The 27,454-nt window shown below is 45.0% G+C and overlaps 2 protein-coding genes across 2 annotated transcripts; one reads left to right on the top strand and one right to left on the bottom strand.

Annotated features, from left to right (window-relative positions):
• On the bottom strand, positions 1-27,454 carry LOC147880889 (ubiquitin thioesterase otubain-like protein). The gene is made up of 8 exons (XM_087402295.1): positions 27,262-27,454; positions 22,454-22,519; positions 22,240-22,323; positions 22,016-22,138; positions 21,797-21,849; positions 965-1,014; positions 729-829; positions 1-631 (listed from the first exon to the last, which is right to left on the bottom strand). The coding sequence occupies exons 1-8, from the start codon at positions 27,370-27,372 to the stop codon at positions 380-382; spliced, it is 840 nt and encodes a 279-aa protein (XP_087258421.1). The 5' UTR covers positions 27,373-27,454; the 3' UTR covers positions 1-379.
• Positions 15,033-17,699, top strand: LOC147880890 (uncharacterized). The gene is made up of 2 exons (XM_087402164.1): positions 15,033-16,004; positions 16,491-17,699. The coding sequence occupies exons 1-2, from the start codon at positions 15,048-15,050 to the stop codon at positions 17,697-17,699; spliced, it is 2,166 nt and encodes a 721-aa protein (XP_087258290.1). The 5' UTR covers positions 15,033-15,047.

A 27,454-nucleotide genomic window follows, 5' to 3' on the forward strand; every position in this document is an offset into this window, starting at 1 on the left:
GGAACAAGTATAGAATTCCTTTATACAGGCCCAGGATTTAAAACGTCAATTTGGCTTAACCGTTAACAAATCACTTTGAAACAGAGATCCACTGCACACGCAATCTGTTTCCAAACAAAAAGGGCATTTTGAGATATTTATCCTTTCACTGGCAATGCTGATGTATTTACAGAAAGGCTTCCTTGTGTGTTGTTAAAGTCCACATAAATAAGCACGAGTCCTGCCTTTTACATTAAGTGCGATGCCCATTTAGTAGTTAGCCTCACACCAGATTGATGAACTAGGCCCAAATTTCTTCAGTCTCCAGGCCTAGTTTGCATACAGCAGATGAGCTGAAAAATTCTATGTGCACACCAAGAAGTGTAAGATGCGTTGGTCATTACTTGGCATAAAGAATATCATAATGACCTGGCCGATAGAGCAGATGTACTAATGGTTTCAGCTTGTCCTGTTCAGAGGGACTGCCAGAGGGCATAAAATCATGGAAATTTACTTCCACATTTTTACCCCCTTCTCCCACACTACTGTCAAGGTAGACAATCCGAATTGGAACTCCTAGGGCATCTGATAAAGCAATAATGTGTACATGGTCACTTTCTTCACCCATGGGCTCCACTAATGCCTTGCAGAACTGTACAAGCCAACATATCTATAAGCCACACAAGAACGCAAATGACACAGACCTGTCACTAGGAAGGACAGAACTACTAAATCAATTTAATAATTACCTGCTCAACAGTCATGCTGCTCATTCCCATAATGAAGGGTTCAAAAAACTCTGCTCGTCTACGAATCTCTCCCGAGGTCACAAATCTGAAAAACATTACAACTACACCACTATCAAGAGTAAACTGTGTAAGAATTCTTATGGTGAAAATCGACTGGGTATAGTCAAGGTTCTGCTTAACCAAATCCAGAAGAATCTGAAATTCATTAAAGCAAGCTGATATTACGAGTCTCTTACCATAATTAGATGTTAACGCATCTCGGCAATTGTTCACAAGTTCATCTATGCTGCACAAGAAAACAAAAAATCGTATCAGCCACATGAAATGGCAAAGACAACCTAGGTAGAAAAGCTTCGATAAATGAGTCCATCATAGTCATTTGGACAAAAGATAAAATATATAATGTCAATGGGAAATTATAAGTATCTTGAACCTGCTTCAAAACCCTTCAATGGAAAAAGGAAAACCGAGCTCAAGTTGCTGTAGATGTGCCCACCAGTTGCTATTTACGACAATCTATCTCAAAACTCAAGCTTAAAATAATTTGAGAAATCGAAAATCAGACCATCAATATGCCATAAAAGCTTTCTGCTTCTGTGGGTTTATATCTTTAAGTCACCAAACACACTCTTAAGTTCAATGAGCTCCGCATAAGATAAATCCCAAAACCAATGGGACACAAGACACACAAAACCTAAGGCATGCCAAGTGGTGCCATTAACACTTTCGAGTATATCTAATATTGCCTTTGCTAGGAGCACAGAGGAGAGCACATGAGGGACCGATAGACAGAGCACAATCATGGTTTTTTTTCTCGGTGACCCAAACCAAGAACAACAGGGGATCAGACGCAGGAGAGAGTAGAAAAATGAGACAATATTTAGAGAAACACCATTCAATTGCATTTGCTCACAAATAGTTCAGTGGTTCCTTACCAAGCCCATGTTCAGAGTATCTTTGTTGTCTCTGTGCCAACATGGACTTAGGTAGAACAGAATATGTGTGTAGAGTAGCGGCAAAGCTCCGCTTGTACTTGCATAAGGCTAGAAATAGCCCCTCTTAGAAATCCAACTTGCATGTTCTACATGCAAGTTCTACATACGATTCCTACATGCCCAGAGGACACGACTCGCCAAGTTCGACCCTAAGTGGACACTCACATAAGGGCCACAGAATCACATCACGGAGACTACACAAGAGGAGGGATGGTCCAGTTGTCCAATTGTGTTGGCCCCATAAACAGCATACATAGGTCCAGCCACTGAAGGCCAGGTGACCAATTGATAGACTACCGGGCGATTCTCCTTGGCGTTTGCTTCCTGCATTGTGGTTTCTCTCTCAACGGTAGCGTGATGTACTACTTTTATTTCTTGTCACAGGCATCAGCTTTGGGATAAGGGTGTCCATCCCCCATCGTTAGGTGTCATTGTATCTGATTTCCTTTCAGAGTTTCTTTTCAATCTCATGGACTCTTTGATCTTTCGTAGACGCTAATAAAATCATGGAAGAGAAGGAAGAGGAAGAATTATGACGGTGTAAGCTCATGGGATGTGTGCACACACCAGACTGAAAATAGCAGTATGGAATTGTAATGGCACACTATGGTCTGACCCAGGAGGTCTCTCGGAGACATATAGCAATAGAGATATGATCTTCTACACTGAGACACATGAGAGCCCAGAGAGAGGGCTGCCCACAGTAACAAGATACACATGGGGTCAGCTCACAAGAGGGAGTTGAGGAGAGAGCGGAATACTAGGCTCCGAGGGAGTGGCTGTCCTTTTCAAGTCACACTTGAGACCACTCATATATGTGGTTTGGAGAGAGGAGCATGCACGACACACGTGGATACGAGTTCAGCTTCCAAATGCTTGACCTATCTTCATTGTGGGGTGAGCTACTTCCCTCCAGACACGTCATCCTATGCAAAAGAGGTTACTACAGACGAACACAGTTCATATGAGACGATCCAAGATGACATCACGGAGTTCTCCAGACAGGGAGACACCCTGCTACTGGGGGATTTCAATGCACGGACAGGAAATAGGTAGGTAGGCCTGCTTTACTTCACCGATGACAAAGATCCATATATAGTCCTGAAGCTAGATGCAGCTGAGCTCGGGATATTGAGGCACTCTGCAAATGCCCCACAGGTGAGATGATATGGACAACATCGGCTTGAGCTAGGGGCAGTCCACGACCTAATCATTTATAATGGTCTTCAGAGATGGCCATCATCTAGAGGACTCACTTGCTTCCCACATGGTAGTGGGTCTACAGTGGACTATCTACTAGGCCCACTAGACTTTGTCTCACGAATACACGACTTTGTCATACCCTTCCCCCCCAACTCGGAGCTAACTACTCATACTTGGCCTTCCACATCCCCACCACTATGCCAGCCATAGGGAGAGCCCCCCCCCCTCCCCCGCACCTTCACGCATTCAGATCCCACTTTGACCACACCCTTGACCCAATGTACGTGAGTCACTAAGCCAGGGAGCTCCCGGCTCTACTTGGAGATGATGTAGACCTCGCCAGCACCTCCGATACCCTTGTCTCTGTGGTACAAGACGCTGCTACCTAATCATTTCTCACGACCCGACCCATGCGGGTCTGAGATGGGAAGATGCACCAAAACCCTTGGTTCAACGACGAGTGCAAAGAGGCAAGAGCCCACCTGATACAGAAGAGGGCTTTGTGTCATATGACACCACCCAAGGCACAAAGGATCTTTCAACGATTGACACATCGCAAGACGCCAGCGGGCCTTCCTCACACATAGGATGGATGAGATTGTCACATCTTTTCGAGGAGGAGACCTGACCACTGGATGGGGGTTTCTATCAGAAGGGAAGCCACCTATTCCCATCACTGATCTAGATGTGTGGCACATGTATGCTTGCTCCCTCTATGATGCGCACCACCGGATATGTCCTCTATGCCCAAGACCACCGCTTGCCACTTGTTCACCACACAAAATGTACGGGCTGCACTTCGAAGATTACACAATCGGAGAGTGCATGATCATGAGGGCCTACGGACTGAGAACTTTGCCATGGACAGGAGGTCCCAGCTCTGGTCCTAGCACAGATGTTTAGCCGAGTTGTGCGCCACGGTTTCCCACCTACTTGGAGCACTACTACTATTGTACCGATACACAAAGCAAGAGACCGTATGGAGATGGGGAGCTATCGTACCCTCATGATTGGCCATACTTTGGCCAAGATCTTTGGATCAGTCTTAGAGAGGGAGCTCAGCAGTCATATAGAGGCTCGGCGGCAACGAATACTAGGGTTGGCAGGATTCCGGAGACAGCATTCTATCCTAGATCACATTTCACTCTAAGGGCTATCATTGAGGAGGCGAAGTCCAGACACCAAAAGGTCTACACATGGTTCGTAGCCTTTCGGAAGGCTTTTGACACTGTCCCATGGTCCCGCATGATCAAGAGACTATAGAAGCTACAAATTTCAGAGACACTGATATGGGGTGATAAGCCTGTATGAGTCAGTCAGAGGTAGAGTCCGTGCCCCAGGTGGTCTATCTGATTGGGTCAAGAGTGCGATGTGAGTGAAGCAGGGCTGCCTCCTCTCACCGACCCTCTTTGGACTTTATACTGATTAGATCACTTCTTTCATAGACCACCTAGGAGGTGAAGGATCACTACTGGCCGATCTCATGATACAGATATTGTTGTGCGCTGATGACATAGTCCTTATCTCATCCTTAGCGGAGGGACTACAGAGACATTTGGAGGCCCTAGATGTATTTTGCAAAGACAAAGACTTGACAGTCAACCTTGGGAAGACCCAGGTTATGGCCTTCAACACCTCACATGCAGTGCTTCGTGGCCTCAGCTTCACTTATCGAGACGAGCCAATGGAGATTGTGTAGTCCTACACCTATTTAGAAGCAGTCTTTACAGGACCCTTTTTCACTATGACACATGCAGCCCATGCACGACTCACGCAAGGGTGAGGTGCTCTAGCCCGGTTGAAGAGACGGCGCTTCCAGACACACTTTCACAATCCAGTGACAAAGTGCTAGCTCTTCGATACGCTCATGCAACCAACTGCCATGTATGCAACACCCTTCTGGGGATGTGACCTACCGTTAGCAGGGTGGGGGAGATTTGAACGGCTACAGATGACTATGGGGTCTAGGATGATTCGAAGCAAGGCCTCAGTCCCGCATGAGATAGTATAGGTAGAGTTCGCCATGGCACCATTACAAATTGAAGCCATCTTCCAGACAGTGACATTCATTCACATAGTCTGGGATTTACCCCAATGGATACTACCGAGGCGGGCTCTGGAGTCATCAAGATGACTAGCTGAGAGCGGGATGGACACATGTTATGCACGTATACCCACACGGTTTGCTAGACACGGGATTCAGATGGACAGGTTCCCTCCCTTTCAGTACAGTACGGATTGCACCCCCAGAGTCGATCCCGCGAGATGAGATTAATCGTATCATACGGTTAGACCTCCTCCAGCTCCACACATCTCAAGCTTGGGGGGGAGATTAGGAGCTCCTCACCAAGACCCAGTTCTACCGCGACCATTTCCTGAGAGTCTCAGAGGAAGGATTCATCATTAGACCCCATTATCTGGAGGACAAAGGAGTCTCACACGCACTAAGGATCGCCATTGGGCAGATGCGGGTTTCATCCCATCAGTTGAGGATTGAGATAGGGAGAGCAACACGTATACCCAAAGAGTAGTGGATTTGCATCCTATGCACACTAGGAGAGATTGAGACAGAGGAGCACTTTCTCTGCGCCTGCCCAACCTACTATGAGATCCGAGGACGACACCACTGCCTTTATCAAGATGGGTGTGGGTTTCACGAGATATGCTGCATTATTTGCATAAGTGACAGTGCCCCCCTTTGGAACACCGCTCAATGTGTGAAAGAGATTTTTGCAAGAAGTGATGTGCTCGGAAGCACTATCAAAGTACCTGGCTGAGGCAAAATGTGAAGCTGCAAAAGCTGAATCATGCAGAGTAGGATTATAATGACACTCCACAATAAATGCCCACTCATCATGAGCAAGATTGGTTGCCTCTTTGTGACATTAGCAGCTGGAGTATTTGTGACAAGAAGACCTTGCTGTCCTGGCTGTCCCTGCTTCTTCTCTCAGAAGCAATACGCTTCCGGCACTCAAAGATGTCATGACTTGGTTTCCTGAAATGATTGCAGCGTTTCTTCTTCTTCCCATCAGCAAGAGAAGAAGAGGATGAGGTACCAGATGTAGGTTTGGGCTTGCTGTAATTTCTCCCACCTTTTCCTCTGCCTCTATGATCAATAGCAAAGGCTTGATCTGCATGAGTAGAAGCAGCCCTGTTTTGACGACTCTCCTCCTCCTGCAGGAAGAGGGAAACAAGCTGATCAAAAGAATAGTAGTTGGGGTTACCCATGGCCACTAGTCGACGTGTTGTAGCAAATCCCTGATACGAGTCAGGAAGCCCATCAAGTATAGTGGACACAACCTGTGAGTCCGGTACAATCTCATCAACATTGATGAGCTGCTCTCTGAATTCTTTGACCTGTGTCAATAGGCATCCATGCTACCCCCTTCATTCATCTTAACATTGTCAAGCTGCATGTGCAAATAAGCAACTCTAGCCTCATTGCGTATTTGATAAAGACTGGCCAAAGTGTCCCATGCAGCCTTGGTTGTTTTGCAAGACCGACCAAATGTGAGGTATAACAAGTTACAACTCTCTTGCAATTCATAGCAATCACTGCATGTGCCTGTGCATCTCACTGATCCCAACAAATCTGTTCTTGTGTTGGAGGGTCGATGGCAGGCACGGAGGTAGTAGTGGTAGATGAACCAGAAGTGGCAGAAGCGGCTGCGGTGGCAACAAGTGCCTGTGATAAAGAGATAGGTCTAGTCTCCGATCCAGATACAATTCCCCAAAAGTTCCCGGACACCAATAGGTGGCGCACTAAGTACGACCACATGGGATATTTGGTGCCATCAAGCTTGTCCTCAGCAACAAGCATCCCAAAAAGATTCATGGTTTGCCATTGCAAAAGAAAATCCCCCCCCCAAAAAAAAAAAAAAAGGTGCCCTCAAATGTCATAGCCTCAAGGCTACAATGCAAAGAGCTGGCTGCCCAAGTATCTGACTGCTGGCTACACATGTCAGACCAAAAATGACAGGAAATGTCTACAAGTGTCAATGCCAAGATGGCTGCTCAAACACTGAGCAAAATGCACAAGCTGTTCCCAAAATGACCCGCAAGAAAATGTCTGTCCAATCAAAGGGATCCCCTGCAAATAGCTGTCCTGCAAATGACCAGCCCAAATCAAAGAGCAAATGTCAAACCTAAGCTGCATCTGTCCCAAATGGTGGCTGCAAATGTCATACCAAAAATGACAGGAAATGTCTACAAGTGACAATGCCAAGATGGCTGCTCAAACATTGAGCAAAATGCACAAGCTGTTCCCAAAATGACCTACAAGAAAATGTCTGTCCAATCAAAAGAACCCCCTGCAAATAGCTGTCCTGCAAATGACCAGCCCAAATCAAAGAGCAAATGTCAAACCTAAGCTGCATCTGTCCCAAATGGTGGCCAAATGCCACAAATGTCAAATGACAAATAGCCAAAATCAAAGGGCAAATGCAAATAGAAGCCAAATTTGGCTATGTCAAGCAAAGAATGCTGCAAATATCAGCAAAGCTGGCAAAAGCCCCAAATTTAAGGAGGGCAATTATGCCAAAAAGAGGAAAATTTGGTAAAAGCCCCAAAATAAGCTGTAATTTTGCAAATGTGAACAAATCTGCTGCAAGTTTTTGCCGATGTCACTGAAAAACCCCCAATTTCATATCAAAGCAGCCAAATGCCACTGCTATTTATGTGACAAAATAACCTGTAAATCTGAAAATATTCGGCAATCTGCCAGCAACAGATCATAAATCCCCCACGTTGGAGTTAAAATGGAGTTGAAACTAGGGCAAATACTGCAAAAGCCCCAAAATGTGACCAAAAGGAGCAAATGTCACTGCAAAATCTGCAAATGTGACACAAAAGTCCCAATTTCTAGAGAAAAATCACCTCAATGTCGCTGCAATGTGTGCAAATGTGACATAAAAAAGGGTGAAAAGCTTCAAATCCAACTGATACCAGGAAGATCTAAGTTAAGAGGGTGCAAATCCCAACAAAATGGTGACCCGAATGACTAAAAGAGTCTAGATATGAGCGAAAACCTAAAAAAACAGCCCAAAAACGCTCGAAATCAACTTTTGAAAGGTCGTACAGATTCTTGACAGCGTTGCGCACGTGTCCGTACAGGTCCGTACCGGCCATACATGAAACCAGCCTTCACTAATTAAAGGGTGGTAGAATCCACTTTACCCACAACATACACAATAAATAATCATATTATTAATCACCACAGATTAAATCACAGGGAGCTAGAACGCTCCTACTTAAAAACATCGATTGGCCCCAAACATTGGCGCCCCTTGCGGTATTTCTTGAATATTCACATAAAGCCAAGAGGCTGATTACAAGGCATCTTGAAAGCTGCACCACAGGCAAACCACTGCCCATAGACTTCCAATATCTTGCAATTCCTGCTCAACTTTATATGGCGAATATGCATCCAATCGATGCATCCTTCCTTTTGACCAACCGTGCAACAGATCCCAAAGGCATAAACTCTCTCTCTGTCCTCTACACCTGCACAACCAAGGGGCCAACCAGCCAAGCACAGCTAAACAGTTGCAGAAAAGACAAGGACAGCCAAACTCTGGCACAACCAACCAAGGAAACCCTTCCAAAACGGTTCATCCCAATCTGTAGCTACCCCAACCATTGCCCAACAGCATAAATCAGCCTTTCCCTACTTGGAAACAATACCTAACGCAATAACCAGCCCGCAACCAGTCCGAGAATGGCAAAAGCAAGCAAAAACCAGCCTTCCTCTACCAGGAATCCTCAAAAAACAAGTCGTTTGGTTTGGAAAACCCTGAATACAGCAAGAACTGATGATTCAACCTTGGAACAGCCCGAAAGCAACACAGAACAGGTCACTCCACCTAAAAAAGGCCCAAAATCAGCAATAGCTTACAGGAATCAGCCAGAAATAAAAAAGTCTTGCTTCCTCCAACCTGCCTGCAACCTGGAAAGAAGCAAAAACGGTTCTTGGAAAAAAAAGGAATTTCGTTTTTGAGCTTCCGGCAGCCCATCAACAGCCCACAGACTACCCTAGTAGTCAAAATCAGCAAGGCGATGTGATAGAATAACCCTGGAGCACTTTCCCAACCTGTGATAGAATAACCCTGGAGCACTTTCCCAACCTGTGACTTGCCTCTCCTTGCTCTTCTGTGGTCTAGAAAACAGCCCTAAGAGCAAATTTCGACTTTTCTGCTTGCTTTTTGGCCTCCTGCATGCCAAATAGGTGTCCTATGCTGATTTTAGAGTCCCGTGCCAAAAATAACAATTTTGTATTGTGTTGCACACATTGGTCCTAGGAATTAATTGCCTAGTAATTGACCTTTACTTGTAGAAGAATGTACCGTATCATTATATGCATACTCAACCAACGGTAGAAATTTCTCCCATTGTGACAGGTGCTCCGAAACATAACATTTAAGCAAATCCAACGCTGTGGAATTAGCCTTCTCTGATTGCCCATCTGACTACGGATGAAAAGCAGAAGAAAACTGAAGACCGGTGCCAATATTCTCAAAAAGTTCCCGCCAAAATAAGTTGGTCATGCGGGGATCTCTATCACTCACGATAGACTTAGGCATGCCATGATACTTAACTTCACCATATGATATGTCCCAATCTTCTTTCGTACATGAATGAAATGTGCTTGCTTGCTAAATCGATCAATAATCGTCCATACTCCATCATTACCTGTAGGGGTCCTAGGAAAATAAAAATGAAGTCCATGGCTATGCTTTCCCATGGTCTATCTAGGATGGGCAAAAGATGTAGCAATCCTGGAGTCTTCCCACAATCATACTTAACCTTTTGACAGGTCATGCATGTACGAACATATTCTTCAACATCACGACGCAACGTAGACAGGTCATGCATGTACAAACATTTTCTTCTTTCGTACATGAATAAAATATGCTATGCTTTCCCATGGTCTATCTAGAATGGGCAAAAGTTGTAGCAATCCTAGAGTCTTCTGATGATCATACTTAACCTTTTGACAGGTCATGCATGTACAAACATATTCTTCAACATCACGACGCAACATAGGCCAATATCCCTTCTGATCACTCTTATCTGCATCAATCTTCTCCTCTTTCCGCTATGGGAAATCCCTGGATATGTGTCCCAATTCCTTGCTGCTGTCCTACAACAAACGCAGCTTTCTGACAGTTAGCCTTCTTCTCTATTTGGAAAGGACGAGACCCAAACTTCTTCTCTGTGCTATCCTTCTTAACTTTGTGCTTTTTACCTTCCATGAATCCAGAAGTCTTTCCCTGCATCAATACATAGGCTGTGCTAGCATTCTCAATCAATTGAGACATGTTAGACATCTTCGTTTTCATACTGTAGTCTCTAAGCTCCTTTGGTAAGCCACAACAATACTTCTCCACCAGCTCAAAGAAAGGGACATGCCGATAGGAGCTTACATGCAACAAAGCCACCCAAATTTTACTATTGTACTCCTCGAGATCTCAGCAATTGTTTGAATTCAACTAGGACCCTCGTCTTCAGAAGATTCTGAATTTTAAAACGCAGCCAAAGAAAAGGAAGCCCGAGGATGCAGGTAAGGAGTTCGAAGTTAACAAGAGGCCACATGTGAGTTTCCAAGATCAACCCTTGCAAAACCCTTATGGTTTGCAGCAATCTAACGTTATTCTGGGATTAAATCAAGATAATAATTTTCAGTCTATGGTTTCCGGACAGCAAGGAGTTATTGCACCCCCTCTGCAACAGGGTTATTTTGGTGGAGGATCAGTTCTTCAAGCTATGGTCAGCCCTCAAACATAATTTGCTGATGCCTGCAAGTCAGATGGTGGGGTTTCAGCCTATTATGCAGCCCATGGGACAGAATTTAATGTATGCAAATGTCGGTGCAGCCTCAAGGATGCGAACCGGAATGCCTAATGCAGTAGCACGCAATATGGTTATGCCAAATATGCAAAATTCAGGAGCTGGTCTAAATAATACAGCTTTGTCTCATGGTGTTGGTACTGGAAATAGTGTGAGTGCTGCTATTCCTTTTGCTCAGACACCTACATATGATAATTTGGCACCGAAGGGAAAGTGAAAGACTATAAAGAAGCTGGACCTACGGTCAAATTCGTCGAGACATTTAGTGGTACTCGGGATAAACTCAAGGCTTTAACCTTTCTCCAACAATTTGATGCACCGTATACTGGCGGAAATTTTTATGAGTCATCTAAGATACGTCGGGCTGCAAGTTTTCTAAAGGGTAATGCTCTCCATTGGTCTACCACTGTGCTTATGTAGAACACTGAACCTACTACTTGGGTAGGCTTCAAACAAGTGTTCTCAGCTATGTGGCTTACTACGACTTTTGAGGTTGACATTATAACTGCTTGGCAGTTATAATGAGAAAAAGCCATAAAGCTCTGCAACTGTGCCTTAAATAAATCCATGTCCTCCTTATCAGTATTGTCAACCTTTTGCTCAGTAACATGCCGGGATCCCTCTCTCACGCACTGATCATCAATAGGACTCTGCAACATCCTCTCTTCGTCTTCGTCTTCCTCTTCTGTGAGAGTTAAAGATCTTTCTTTGAGAGACATATTTACTAGACCGTGTGATGTATCCTTTGCCTAGTCTGCTTTGCACCAAGCCAACCACAGGCTCACCGCTTGAAGAAGTTAGGTGGATCCCGACAATGGAACCATGAAACCAGCCTTCACTAATCAAAGGGTGGTAGAATCCACTTTAACCACAGCATACACAGTAAATAATCAAATTATTAATCACCACAGATTAAATCACAGGGAGCTAGAACGCTCCTACTCAGAAACAAAGACACCGATTGGCCCCAAACACTGGCGCCCCTTGCGGTATTTCTTTAATATCCATATAAAGCCAAGACGCTGATTACAAGGTCTCCTGAAAGCGCACCACAGGTAAACCACTACCCACAGACTTCCAATATCTTGCACACCTGCAATTCCTGCTCAACTTTATATGGCGAATATGCATCCAATCCACGCATCCTTCCTTCCAACCAACCGTGCAACTATCTCTCTGTCCTTTGCACTTGCACAACCAAGTGCCCAACTAGCCAAGCACGGCTAAACAGTTGTAGAAAAGACAAGGACATAGCCAAACTCTCGCACAACCAACCAAGGAAACCCTTCCAAAACAGTTCATCCCAAACCAGGAACGGCAAAAGCAGGCAAAAACCAGCATTCCTCTTCCAGGAATCCTTAGAAAACAAGTTGTCTGGTCTGGAAAAACCTGAATCCAGCAAGGAACTGATGATTCAACCCTGGAACAACCCAAAAGCAACACTAAACAGGTCGCCCCACCTAGAAAAGGCCCAAAATCAGCAGCAGCTGACAGAAATCAGCCAGAAATCAAATTGTCGGCTCTAGGCAAAAAAAAGAAATTTGATTTTTTAGCTTCCGGCAACCCATCAACTGCCCACAGACTGCCCTAGTCGTCAAAAATCAGCAAGGCGATGTGATAGAATAGCCCTGGAGCACTTTCCCAGCCTGTGACTTGCCTCTCCTTGTTCTTATGTGGTTTAGAAAACAGCCTTGAGAGCAAATTTTGACTTTTTTGCTTGCTTTTTGGCCTCCTGCATGCCAAACAGATGTCTTGTGCTGATTTTAGAGTCCCGTGCCAAAAATAACACATTTTAATTGCACCACTCTTTTGCTCCTCTGTCACACACACTGGTCCTAGAAATTAATTGCCTAGTAATTGGCCTGCACATTCACAATTTCCAAGGGCCCGCTAGGAATTTTAATTCCCCAAGTCCCACACACGTGGCTAGATTTCCACGCCCCAGAGGCCCAAGGCAGTCACATGTAAATTACGGGAGTCGCAAATCAAAATTCCCATAAATTCACATCCTCGTGACAATACAAACGTCCGTACAACTGTTTCGTTGTACGAAACTGTATGGACAAAAAATTTCCCAGCTGAAATGGTGTAGGACAAGGTCATTTGTATGCGGGCAGCTCAAAAATTTTGAAAAACATTAAAATCGGATCTCAAAAACTCAAAAAATAGCAACTGGACTGTTTTTCTACTCAGCGAATTGTGGGTCCTGAGCTAGTGTTCCCACTGCACTAAACAACAGTGCCTTGGACAATGTATCGGCCTCCTATGCATCATCAAGCTCCTTAGACCCTTCAGATTGAGAAACATTCACATCAAATGTATTTGCAGCTTGCTGTCCATCGGCATTTTGATCATCATGAGAAGCTCCCACCTTTGTGGATTGTCCATCTTTCCCATCTTGAGAGAATTGCTCTTCCATATCCCAATCTTCTTCAGTGTGTGACATACGTGCTGAATTCTTCTTGTTGTAACTCAATTACAACAAGCAATACTTGTGCTAGAGACAACCACAAGCTCACCTCCTTAAAGAAGATGGTGATGAAACGACGGAACCATGAAACCGGCCTTAAGACCAACAAAAGGGCAGTAATAAGACAAAACTCTCACGTCAACAATTCAGTAAATATACAACTGGCAGATTGGGAGCTAGAGTGCTCCTACACCAAGACAAAGACATAGATTGGCCCCAAACCGTGGCGCCCCTTAAGGTATTTCTTTAATATTTAGAAGACCTTGAAACCAAGTTACACAATAAATACAATTCCTCTTGCATCTAGGGTATTCAACAACCCGTTAGGCATCAATAACCCATGCATAATCCATGTTGTGCTATGCTCTCACCAAAGGCATCCATTTCTGTCATACTTGGTCACACAATTCCCACAACATCCATGAGTCTTGTGACTAGCCACATGCATAATCCCTGTTGCGCTTTGCTCTCACCAAGCATAACAGAAGGCATCCATTTCTGTCATACTTGGTCACACAATTCCCACAACTGCCATGAGCCTTGTGACTAGCCAGGCCATCTCTTCCAAAGTGCGACGTCAAGGTATCCTCTGAGGACCAACCCACCCTTCAAAGTACATAGCCACAATGCATTTGTGACCAGCCACGTGCCTATAGCAGTAGGCTAAGTCAAACAGCACTCAACGACCAGTTAACCTTATCAATCGGCTCGCGACCATAGAAGTCTGCCAGCCCCTCATGAAACGGTTCGCGGTCAAAAGGCAAGGCTTTGTGAGCAACCTGGGTACCTCGCTCGGTCCGCGACCTTCAACCAAGACTTGGTGGTCAACCCGTGCTCCAAAACGCCAATCCCGACCAGTACATGAGCCCTGTACAGATCGAATCGCAACCTGTCACAACCGCCGTAAGCCCGGTGAAATTTTCACTCCATGCCCACGCGACGTGATTCCAAAGTACCAACATCTCCATTTCCAGTTCGATGCCCACACGATGTGATCCAGCCAACTCCAGAACCTCCCTACCTTTTCCATTCGCATGCACTGTTGCATCCGTACGCGTACGGTCATTTTTTCCGTATGGATTCCGTACGGCCGTACGTACGGATTTCCGTACGTGACTTTTGGGGGGGGGGGGGGGGGAATCGGGATGCGTACCTTATATTATTGCTTGGCTGCTATGTTCGAATCCGTACGACATCCTTGTGAAGGCTCCCGAATCCCAAGAAAGGCCGTACGTACGAATTTCCAATCACGATTCACTATTCACTATTCTCTGCCTGCAGGCTGCACACCGACCTTGCTGCCTCAAGAGCCTATTTAGGCAGACGTTTGCCCTCTATTTAGGCAGGCTGCAGCCCTTTGCCCTCTTCTTCAGCACCTTGCTGCCCTCTATTTAGGCAGCCCTTTGCCCTCTTCTCAAGAGCCTATTTAGGCAGCCCTTTGCCCTCTTCTTCAGTCCCGCGACTCCCGAGTCCCCTCAGCCCTTCACTCTTCTTCAGTTTGCCCTCTTCTTCAGCACCTTGCTGCCCTCTATTTAGACAGCCCTTTGCCCTCTTCTACTTGCTTTGGAGGTGAGTGGTCACCGTACAGTTGCAGCCCGCAGCTTGCCTCTACGCTCTACCTGCTCCAAGTGTCAAGGTAAATGCAATGGCTGCTTTTTTTTCCTGTTTTGCAGCAAGTGCTCTCTCTTTAGTTGATGCCATCTAACAAGGCAGCCTGCAAGGACTTCAAGCCCTCTTTGGAAATTGTTCCTTTGCCCAATGCCTTATTTGCCCTCTTTTGCAAATTTGCAGCTTGCAGAGCTACAAATGGGAAGACAAAAAGGACAAGAACGGGAATTTGTAGAGGCCTTAAAGCCTTTGGGGAAGGGCCAATTCACTTGTAAATGTAAATATTGCCCTCATTCATGGGATGGAGGACCGACCTGTATAAGGGCACATTTTCTTGGGCTCACAGGCTTGGGGGTTGACAAGTGTACCGCTCCTCCTGAAAATGTGAAAGATACTTGTCGAAGATTGCAAACAAAGGTGGCCCTAAAAACTACTGCAAAACAGCTTGTTGAAGATGTGGCTGATTTGGGAGATGCCTCAGTGAGTGGTACTGCAAGTGGAAATGCATCTGGTAGTGCATATGAGCCAAAGCAAAAGAAGTTGAAGATGTCAAAGGGAACCTTGGAAAAGGCATGGGAGTCACAAGCACGGAAGGATGCATACATTGCTCTCCATCGTTTTTTCTTTGCAGAGGATATTCCTCATTGGAAGGTGAGGAGCCCTTATTTTTTGGAGATGGTTCGTGCCATTGGCCAAGTTGGGCCTACCTTCAAGCCTCCATCCTACAATGTTTTGCGCACAACGGAGCTAACTAATGAAGCAGTATGCATAGATCAAGAGATGCTACAGTTTCGGGATAAGTGGAAAAAACATGGCTGCACCATAACTTGTGATGGTTGGTCTGACACTCGACGCCGGCCTATAATCAATATTATGGTCTCATGCATATTTGGTTCAGCCTTCTTGAAGTCCGTGGACACAAGTGGGCAGTATAAGTCAGGGGAGTACATCTTTGGGATACTGAAAGATGCCATTCTTGATGTTGGGGCTGAAAATGTGGTGCAGGTGTGTATGGACAATGCATCTAACTGTGTGCGGGCAGGAGAATTGGTGGAGGAAGAGTGGCCTCACATTTTCTATACTAGATGCACATGCCATTGCCTTGACCTCTTGTTTGAGGACATTGGAAAGCTTCCATGGGTGAAGCCAGTGTTGGTACATGCTAATATATACCTAGATGAATCCAGGAACATTCCCAAACTCATCCTCTAAAAACACAACATAGTGCAGTTTCAATCTCATGATAGTCACTCACAAGGTTGAAAACCATAAACTCCATCATGCATAGCAGGGACTAGCTACTATGACATCCCCACTGACGTCATCAGCGCCCAACAGTGGGTGTAGACCATAGTATAAAAATATGCTCTCACACATACAAATCCACACACCCACACATACTTGAGCATCCATTTATACAAAGTCTTCGTACTGAGTTTCTGTCGGCACTCCGGAGGTGAAGGGCAGACTCAGCCATGATGAAGGCTAGCACTAAAGGAGAAGGCTAATCAAAAGGTAGTCCAAAATCTCTTCATTCAAGCCACAACTGCTTGTGAAGTCTAAACATTTTCATTTTAGTCTCTCCCCAACGAGCATCTAAATCTAAATCTAGCTGATAGGGCAACGCACCATTTAAGATAGAAAGATTGTGACAACATGATTGTGACATTTGTTACCCGGAAACACACCATGTTAGCAATGTATAGAAAATTCAGCAAGAAGGAATTGGTGAAGCCAGCACAAACACGGTTTGCTTACATGTTTATCATGTTAGCAAACTTGTTGGATGAGAGGGTATACAATGGATTGTATCGCATGGTTGTCAGTGATGAGTATTGCAAGAAGAAGGTGTCACGCACTGTGAAAGCACAACAGGTGTCTTCTATTATATTGGGTGCTTCATTTTGGCAAGATGCAAGACTCATTGTGAAGCTTTGTGCACCTATTTTGAAGATCCTTCGCCTGGCTCATAGGGAAGGGGCTACCATGGGACTTGTATATGAACTCACTGATCGGATGGTCGAGAAGATGGCAACTATTGATGGGATTGAATCCTCAAAGCTGGCTGATGTTAGAGCCTTATGTGTTGACAGGTGGAATATGATGCATTCTCCATTGCATGCGGCAGCGTTTGTTCTCCATCCTATTTGGAGAGAGAAAAATCCAGATAGTGACAAGGAGGTGCACGATGGGTGGATGGATGCCATAGAGCGGTACACCAAGTATGATGTTGACAGCCAAGGCACCTTATGTGATGAGTTGGATATTTACAAATCCATGTCAGACACATTTGCTCGTGCGATTGCAAAGGATGAAAAGAGAATGCACCAAGGGGTGAAATGGTGGGAGACATTTGGGGCTCACACACCAAATTTACAGCGGTTAGCTCTTCGAGTGCTCTCGCAAGGCACATGTGCTTCTCCTTGTGAGAGGAATTGGAGCACATTCTCTCTTATCCATACTAAAAGAAGGAATAGGCTGCTTCCAAAGAATACCGAGAAATTAGTATACATCCATACTAATTTGCGTCTCATTTTCAAAATCAAGGAAAGGGGATTTGAGAAGATAGAAGTGACCCTAGAAATGATCAACAAGGAGAAGGATGATGATAGGCTGCTAGCAAGGCAAGCAGATACAGAGGGAGAAGACATTGCAGCCCCTATTGTTACACTTACAGGAACGATGGATGTTGCTGCAGCTTCAAGCAGCTCTAGTCTTTTGGAGTTCCATGGCAAGGCAGATGAGGATGATAGTGATGAGGAGGAGGAGGATGAGGAGGGTGCAGGCATTGATGCAGATGATGATGAGGATGAGGATGAGCAAGAGGATGAGAATGAAGATGCAGCTTGAGGCTGTGGCACACTGGCAGCCTTTTCTTTATGATGTTTTGCCTTTCATGTTTTGGTGTAGTTACTAATACAGTGTACCTACTTCCTTTGAAGTTTGATCATGATGTTTTGGACCTTTTGGTGTAGTATTGATTATTGATCTATGATCTATGATTCCATCTATGATGTATCAAAATCTAGAATCCAGATGACTACGGTCTCTGGAGGCTGGAGTCTTTCATGAATGAAGAATCACGATTCACGACTCATGAGTGACGACTTTAAAATTAATACAATTATACAAGTTTCAAGTTTCAGTTTAATACCTCTATGTCAATTTAATGTGTATAATGATCAATGATCAATCTATATTTTTCTGAAATTTTTTGGATAAAACTAGGGTCACGTATGTTTCAGCCCCAAGGGCTGAACCATACTCCAATCATACTTCCGTACTCGTATGACGTATGCGTATGGTAACGTATGGAAAAAACTATGTTCACATGCACATAAGGCCTTTGGAATAAGAAACTTCCACATGGCAATCCACGATTTAATTTGCCCTTGCCCCCTCTTTGGACACCTCCAAAGCCCAAACAATTCATACCAAGGGACCCTTGGCACTTAAATCTCCAAGGCCAACACAATTAATCCCCACTAGGATTCCAAAGCCTTGCCTACGAGCGGGCTAAGGTTATTCACTAGTAAATTTCACAATCAAAAATTCACGCCCTCGTGAGAATCCATAGGCAAAAATTGGGCTCTGGTGTCCTTGATAAACTCCTCCCAATCATAGTGCACTATTTCTAGTATATAGTTGTAATCCAACACATTTGGAACAACTCTGGACATTTTACTAAACTTTCGGACAAAAGTTGCCAAACATGAAACTTTTATTCAAGTCCCCACAAAAGAGGGCGAATCTGCAAATTTGGGCCTTAATGTAATTTTCGATGTAGGGTGGCCCCTTGAGCATGTGTTTTTTATGCAATCCATGCATGTTCTCATGTTCACATAAGATCTACATAATATTTGTGCAATATATGCATAAGCAAAATGCATTATTTTTTTAATAAAATTTTTAAAACGTTTGAAAAAAATACCAAACCATTATACACACATTTACAACCACCTACTTTCCGACATGGGCCAACTATGCTCTAATTACTGCATTGTAGTGCTCTATGCGCCTCTTCTGCACCGCTCGCCTGTCAAGTGCATGGAAGCTAAGATGCACTTCTCATTGCCCTCATAATGGAAAAATAACTCTCAAATTGGTTCAGCCAAGACAAGAGAGCTAGTCGGTCTGTTCGTCTATGGTACGAGTCTAGAAGGCCTACGTAGAGGTCAAACTCGTCTATCAAGCTCTACTACTTAGGCCTGGTAGCCATGACAACATCAATTCTCAATTCCATTCCTCCTTTGCTTCTCGAGCCTCCCAATCTCTCCTCCTTCGCTTCTTGTGCCGCTAGGAGACGCTCTTGAGTAGCCTCATCAGTAGCTTCCTTAGCTTCCTGGGACATACAGTTCTCTAGCTAACTTTGACATGTTCTTCTCTGGCCTCCTAGGCTGCTCGATCATGAGTATTGTTCTCCTCCTGACTTGTAATATGCTAGTAAGGAGATTCTCCGATTGCTCAGCCTGCATCTACATTATGGCATGCATCATAGCAACCATGGCTAAAGGGGATACCCATGCCTCCTAATGGCAGAAGTGCTATTGGTTGAGGTGCCTGTGGGGCGGGGATTCCTCCTAAGTTGAAGCCATTGCTTCCTCCATGCTGAAGTCAAACTGTTCTCCAGAACTTATCATCACATGCTACAATGTTTCCATGCACTGGCTCTGCTACTTAGATCATGTGGATCTCCTATCGAGACTAAAGGAGGAAGGAAAGTAATCGAAGGCACATGGGATGTCCTACTTCTGCTGCTTATCCACCATCCTAGTCCTCATAATCTCAAGGCAATGGTTTATAGAAGGTGCCTAGAATACTCTCACTAATTGAGCCCATCCTAACTAGCGATTGCGAAAGTGTGGAATACTATCCATAGTAGAGAAAGAAAGAAAGAAAGATGTATCAACGTCTTCAGAAGACCTATGAGACAAAGTACAATCCAAAGTAACTCATACAAGCCACTATGGGTTGAGGCAAAGGGCTCGCTAGGGCGCTTGCTGAGTGCTAAACTAAGAATCTCAAAGCTAGTACTCCAAACACGACAAAAACCCAGATGACAGGGGATGAGATCGAGTATCATCTATGACCCTTGTACTAATGGTAGTGGGATGCGAAGATATCGTGTATCTCCCTTTGTCTAGTCATCTCTTGCTAAGATGGGAAACATGCTAAGATGGGGAAAGTGGTCTCCGTGATCTCTATATCCGGTGAGCCATACCAAGAGTCACACATCGACTTTAACGGTTCCCTTTGAGTAGGTCTAAGATAGAATGGACCTCACTATGTCCTAGGGCTAGCTCAAATGCCTAGAAATCTATGACATGACGCTATGCTCGACCTGTCTCTATCTCTTGTGTTGTTGTCACCTCTTGCTGTCTGATCTGCCTACGTAGGGTCTCTCTACATCGCCGCATCTCAATCAAATAGAGACCAATGCAAACCTGGTCATAAAGTGGATCAGCCAAGAGAGTGGCCCAAAACCATGCCCCTCTTGAAAAAGGAAATGGTATCGTCCATGAATCTCATAATAGACATGGCAAGTGCATAGGAAATACTCCTCTGTCTCCACCCCCTCTAGTGTGCATAACCTACAAACCCACTACTCTCTAGGTATGCATACGGCTCTCCCTGCATCAATCCTCAACTGATGGGGTGAGACCCGAATCTATCCGATGACAATCCTCAGTGCATGTGACACTTGTTCATCCTCCGCGTACTGGAGACTCATAATCACTCCATCCTCTGATACTCTCAAAAAGAGGTCACAATAGAACTGGATCTTGGTGGGAAAATCATGGTTCCCACCGCAAGTCCATGACGTATAGAGCTAAAGTAGATCCGACCGTATGATACGGTTGATCTCATTTAGTGAGACCTGGTGGGACGAGACGTTCAGGCTATAGTGGAAGGGGGGGAGTCCATCCATATGAATACCCAAACTGACTAACCAGCAAACTCTGCCTGTACTATTTGATGGGGGACTGAGGGCTTACTCTGAATCATCCTAGAGCCCATAGTCACCTATAGCCGCTCAAATCTCCTCCATTCTGTTGCTGAAAGATCACACCCCCAAAAAGGTGCCAAATACATGGCAGTTGGCCTCACTAGAGTGTCGAAAAGCCAACACTTCGTTGGTGGATCCTTCCCTAGAACATACTGCCCATGTGCCTCTGTATGGCTGCTGATCACCCTCTCTAGTACCGATCCATAGATCTTGGCCAATCATGAGAGATGCATAAAAGACAGCACGTCATGGACACTCGTCTCTATGCTAACTACTATATTTATTCTTGGGGCCTGGCAATCACCAGAATACCCCTTTGTACAAACTTCCGGTCCCTCAATGAAGAAGGCGTATATCTTGGTCCCCACTAAAGGGCTGTGCTAAGGCTGAAGGACTGAGAATAACTTTAATTAAATGAACCCATGAGAGGAGGGTCACTATAGAAGCTATGAGGGCTTCGTTTGCTGCTGAGGGACTGAAGGAGCTGCTACGTCTACTGCTGCTGGCTGACTTGGCTGAAGGTGCCGGTGGTGGCACTCTTGGAGCTGAAAGTATGACTACTATGACTGCTGAGGGGGCTGCTGTTGATGCTACTGGAATTCTTGCTACCCTAGATGCTCCTGGAATGTGGAAGGAATGCTCCTCTGTATAGGAATAGGCCTGCTTCTCGGCTGAGTCAGTCTATAGCCTACAGACTGCCACAGACTGACGTGACTACTGTCAGGCTGCAGACCCTACCACCAGGTCTACAGGGCCTTTACCAATATTTATGTAGATGAATCCAGGAACATGCCCAAACTCATCCTCTGAAAACACAACACAGTGCGCAGTTTCACATTTGACGTCCTCTATTTTCTAGGTGATAATTGTCAAATCTTTTATGTGAATTCCATATACATGGATGCATGCAAGCATTTAATAAGCCTTCAAGGAAAAGCACCTGAGCGAGCCCTGCTGGCCTGGAATAACTCTCTCCAACAAGTCCATGAAACTCTGAAGCAAAAACATGTGGTCAATTTGGCTTCATAAGACAAGTGAACATATCCACAATTCCCACTCAAACAGAAGAGAACAGTTATCAGCCCAAAACTCCATGACCAGGATCCGATGGAAAATATGCTAGTAGCAATTTTGAAGAAAGTATGGGGAGAAAGACTACCGAAAAGAAGTCTTCAAATGTAAACTCAGCGTGCCCAAGGTTAAGTAAGGTCTGTTTGCACTTCTCAACATTCTTCATTGCTTCTGCAGCCTCTGCTTTATCATTTGTCTCCAAAATGTGTTCCTAAAATCCCAAAACAAGACCACTCACAAAGTAAGCTCTACTTCAATATGCTACTTATTCCCATAATTAAGGGGAGAAAATAATTAGGGCTATGGTTATACCAGATATGAGAACATGAATGCTCGAAAAAAACAGTTTCCATCGCCGCGTGTGCGCCTTATTGCTCCATATGTCTCTCCCAATTTCTAACAGTGGATAACTAATAAGATTTCCTCATAGGATCAACTGACTTCAAAGTTATATTGGGGTCTCCACTACTCACATTTACTAACCTCAATTTTTTATTTGAAGATTGAATTTATTGTATTTACCAACCTCAATTTTTGTTTTGAAGATTGGATTTCCTGCTTCATACTCCGTAGCAAGTGTAGCCAATGGTTCCTGCACTTATTGATATAAATGTTAGAATCTCTCTCTCTCTCTCTCTCTCTCTCTCACACACACACACACACACAGAGCAAGGGCCCTAGCGCGCCCTTTGCTTCAGCCCACAGAGGCTTGTATGAGTTTCTTCTTTTGATGTACTTTCGAGGACGTGAATATGCTTGATGTCGAACTCCCAAGATGTCAGAAACATTAAGTCATCATGTGCAGCCCCTACTATGAGGTCAAATGTTTCGAAAAGGTTTTACTGACCTCTCTTGCTTTCTCACATTTTCAAATCAAAGTTTTTTGGACCTATTCATTTTGGAGATGAGGAGACCCAAAAGATCACCTATCAAGAGCCTGCAGTATCTCACAGTTGGATATCACACAGACAATTATTACAGTCATTCCCTCCTTTTACAAGAAGGATGAGGAAGGGGGGAGGTCGATGATGATCACGGGGTTTGACCGTTTAGCAAATTCTTACATAAGCAGCACGTATGGCCTCACCTACCAACATACATATATCTCCTCTATCCTCATAGGTTGTTTGATTGCGGCTATGCATCTAGGATATGGACGATGGCTTGACGTTCATGAGCTTTCCATCGATAGAGGCTCGTAGGCCAAAGCAATCGCTCCTCTGATATCCAGACCTTAATTTGCAGGTTTGTCTTAAAGTCCTTATCTTTTCCCCTGAGTCTCTTAAAAAGGTGAGCCTCAACATACAGAGGCAGATGCATCCAGAAGCTCTTCAGAGCAAGACATCTATCTTTACAAAATCAGCTCATGAGGCAAGATATCTTAGCTTTTATAAGATACATTGCACAACACATCAGCAGAATTCGATTTGGCATTCATGCATTTTCTTTCTTTCTTTACTGAGTGGGAAAACGAGAATGCACATCAGCAGAATTCGATTTGGCATTCATGCATTTTCTTTCTTTCTTTACTAAGTGGGAAAACAAGACATTCACCTCTTGTCAATCCACAGTGGGCGACAATGAGCCCACCAGGAATCTAAGTACTTGTGGCGACTCCATTACTACCAGTAGTAGAAGCATTATTGTCGATAGTCTACTCCAGCTCTTCCTCTGATTTTTCATGCATTACACTATACTGTCTCAAGGCCATTTCAATCGGCTAAGGACATTAATAAATCTCCCTGCCCCCCCCCCCTCTCTCTCTCTCTCTCTCTCTTCTAACGAGAGCAGCCTCTCATCATTCGCTTCAGAGACACCCAGGCCCGCCTCACGGTTCTGTGCAGATGCTCAGCCTTACGTACCCACCCACATATCTACTTAGACGAGGATCCTACACCCCTTCAAGTGGAGGAGAGGCGTACCCTCCTACAGCAGCGGGATGTCGCCCGCAAGGAGGGGAAGTGAGCAGTGGTTAGAGAGGGGCAGCTCTTGATAGGTCCCCGACGGGCATCTAGTGGCCCCCCGGGGGGGCGGGGGGGGTCAGAGATTCAAAGCGCCGAGATCCTGACTTTCAGTGTTTGGAACTGCAACAGTATTTTATGGTTAAAAACTTACACAGGTAGAGACATAGCTTTTTACATAGAGACACACCAGAGTCCATAGCGCCATTTGCCTATAGTCATCAGGTACACATGGGATACAACATATCAAAATGAGACCCGAGAGATAGGAGGAGTCCGAGGATCGGGAGGAGTGCACCACTCATTCCTTATTGGGACAATCTCCATCGAGAGACGAAACACACAACAGGTTCTTGTGGGTTCGAATCCAACCACCTCCACGTCAGGATCTCATCAGTCTACCCTCGCATTTTGCCAGGGACCTACGTGAGGAGGCTAAGACCTCACCATATGCAGCCCTCTACCTGGACGTCGTGGATTTCTCAAGCCGTGGGGAAGTTCTCCTGGTTGAGGACTTCATCGCATGGACAGGTACACACCAAGTATCGCTTCTGGATTTTCATGATGATTCTATCTTACTACCAGATGTTGATATAGATGAGGCTGGGATGTCTCCTGCAAACAGACAAGCGCCAGTCACATCCTATTGGCATGCACTATTAGATATGGGCAGGATACATGATCTTATCATATATAATGGCCTACATTGTTGGCCCTCCTCAGGGGGGTTCACTTGTTTTCCACTTTCTTTCTTCTTCTTTTTAGGGGGGGAAAAGGGGGCGGGGGGGGCTCCAGCGTAGTTGCTATCTCATGGGATCTCCTGCCTTCACTTCACATATCATTCACTTTTCCGTTTGGGGGCTTCTTACTGTTGACCTGTTTGGGTCCTTGACCCTTTTCTATGAGCTTAACGTTATGAGCAAGCTCGTATGCACACTCATAGTCCTGTGGCCCATGAAGGAATTTGCTCAGCTTCTGATGTCCTCCAGCTGCAACTTTGATCTTCAACCAATGCAACAGTAGAGTAGAACAGTAGATCATGCATCTATAGATTACTCCAAACAAATGGACAGAACCTGATACAAAAGAATGTGATCAATATGCTACCATCTGGCAGCCAGGGTGTTGCCTAGATATGGACCCGTAATCATCTACCTCCTGCTGGCACCTTCAATCTTCGTCAGCATGTGTGCTCTCCTAGAGCTTCAATGGGCTACGAAGTGGGGTGCTTATGGAGACTCCTTGCTGCTGCTCTTCCAGATGAGACTGAGTGCTCCACCAATATCAGATCTGCTTGCTGCTGGAACTGCAAGCCAATCTGAGAACCTCTTAAGTGCAAGGTACTGCTCTTCACCCATAAGTGATCTGCAGACTGTTGTGCCCAATCTCTAGATGATCCTTTGCCTCTCTGCTGCCCTGGTAGACAGCCAGGAATGGGGGATTTGTAGGGCTAGGGCCCCTTTTATAAGGCTAGAGGCACCAAGAAACAGTCCAACCAGTCTGTCAGATTGGCAGACCCAGATCTGAAGACAACCCCAAATCTTGCGTCTGTCTTCTGCTCTGGTCTGACCTGTACTCTGCCCCAACCAGTCTTTGTCCTCTGCACGGACAGCTGCTGCTGGTCGCAATCCTGTTTGCAGGTCCAATCAAGGCTGCCTTAGAGCAGCTTTGCTGCTGGTCCTGGTCATAGTACTTGCCCCATGAGTGGCCCTTCTGCCCATGCTTCAGGGCTTGTGACCACCCTGCTCTTGCTGCTTACGCTGCCCACATGGCAGCCTACATGCTGCCCCTGTGGCAGCCCATTTGTCTGCCCACGTGGCATTTCCCATTTGCTGCTGGTACGCCTCCCTGATGTCCTCCTCATTTGGGGGCTCACATGTGGGGAGGTGACCATGATAATCATGTGTGTGTGTGGGAGGGGGGGGGGCGGGGGGGGTTTTGTTGGAATGAAATGCCCCATTAATGTCTTCGGGAATCTAGGGAGACTGGAAAATGCCATACTGCACTTCTAAAGTTACTCCATTGTACTATGAGCTATGTGTCAAATAGAAAGTGATATATCATATTATATACCAATTTTCTGTATTTCTAGATTTGTTGATTATTTTCTACATTGGTTGAGGACGTCCACTATGTAGCTTCCAATTAGCTTCAGGGGTGCTCTCTCTCTCTCCCTCTCTCTCTCTCTCTCTCTCTCTCTCTCTCTCTCTCGCACACACACACACACTTTTTTGGTGAAAAAACACCCCCCCCCTCTCTCTCTCTCTCTCTCTCTCTGTTCAATGTTGGTCACAGACTCCACTAAATCCATGCAAAATAGATTTTTAGCTGAGGAACTGGAGCCAAAGCACAAATTCCATTGCTCGTATAAGGAGGATTGCTCTCTCTAAAAGGACAAGCACCTTGCCAATTAATCCACTACCTTATCAAAGTGAAAAAGAACAAACTTAAATCCGCTACCGCAAAAGACACTCGAAGTAATGAGGGAGAAAGGATGGAACAAGGAGGGGTCCAAATGGTTGGAGAAATGGAGAATGGATATAGAAGACAATACCAAAAGGCATTTAGCCCCGTGATTGTTAAAGGGCAGATGACACGTAGGGTAAGCTATGCACGAGTGCATTGGTAGAGGATGAAGCTACTCCATTCTATTGCCGACTAATGTCAAATAGAATTTGATCTATAATCGAGCTCCCTCTATTTCTAGATTTGTTTAGCTTCCGATTAGCGTAGGAGCGTCCCCAGAGGATATATATATGTAGAGAAAGAGGGAGAGAGAATGAAATGAAATGAAATGTTCATTAATGTCCTTTGAAAACCCAAAACAATCTATGGTACAAACTTGATGAAATCAAGGATAAGTAGCTTCTCCACTCATCGAAGATTATGAAGTGAAACACTCACTCTTTTCCTTACTCCAAAGTTTTCAATGAGTTCTTGACTTCCACGATTTAGCTCCCAATTAAGCTTTAGAGGAGCAGAAATTTGAGCAATGTATGTTTCTAGTCATACCATCGATCCCCGAAATTAGTAGAGCATTCAGTACCCATCTCTCTCTCTCTCTCTCTCTCTCTCTCTCTCTCTCTCTGGCCGCAGAGAATTCGTGTTACAGCTTCACAATTTTAACGTGCAGTTCAGTTCTTGCTACGATCCATTTCTCTCGATAGCAAATAAACGCGTGGCATTGTAGCGGTCAGCACGACAACAAAAGTATACATCTCCTGCGCATGACCAATTTAAAGATTGCAGGCAACCGAGGTGATGTACGCATATACGATGACAATTTTCCCTTTAAAGGAATGACATCAACGCGACAGAACCAGATTCAGCCAGCGTCTTCTGTTTCAAACAGGCAAAAGACACGCAGCCTCACTTTATCGCCTACGAACGGCATCTTTTCAGCTTCTTCAGCCCGAATGGCATTGTGCTGGGCCATGATCTCGTCGTCTCGCGGCCTGTCAGCATCGAAATCGAGCATTTCCATCGATGTATATGGGGTTTGCACAGGCTAGCCAATGCCTTACTGCGAAGATTGGCGAGGGAAGACAATACACCAATATATAGAA

This window comes from Dipteris shenzhenensis, chromosome 31 (genome assembly GCF_047967505.1).
Source record: "Dipteris shenzhenensis isolate YYH24624 ecotype China chromosome 31, Dip_SZ_1.0, whole genome shotgun sequence".
Lineage (NCBI taxonomy): Eukaryota > Viridiplantae > Streptophyta > Polypodiopsida > Gleicheniales > Dipteridaceae > Dipteris > Dipteris shenzhenensis.

Bases quoted from the DNA above. Each gene is read 5' to 3' on its own strand.
- LOC147880890 (XM_087402164.1), top strand. From the start codon at position 15,048: ATGGGAAGACAAAAAGGACAAGAACGGGAATTTGTAGAGGCCTTAAAG. The intron at 16,005-16,490 runs GTACATGCTAAT...CATTTAAGATAG, and splicing joins CATGGGTGAAGCCAGTGTTG to AAAGATTGTGACAACATGAT.
- LOC147880889 (XM_087402295.1), bottom strand. From the start codon at position 27,372: ATGGAAATGCTCGATTTCGATGCTGACAGGCCGCGAGACGACGAGATC. The intron at 830-964 runs GTAAGAGACTCG...ATAGTGGTGTAG, and splicing joins TGCGTTAACATCTAATTATG to TTGTAATGTTTTTCAGATTT. The intron at 632-728 runs GTAATTATTAAA...TGGCTTGTACAG, and splicing joins GCAGCATGACTGTTGAGCAG to TTCTGCAAGGCATTAGTGGA.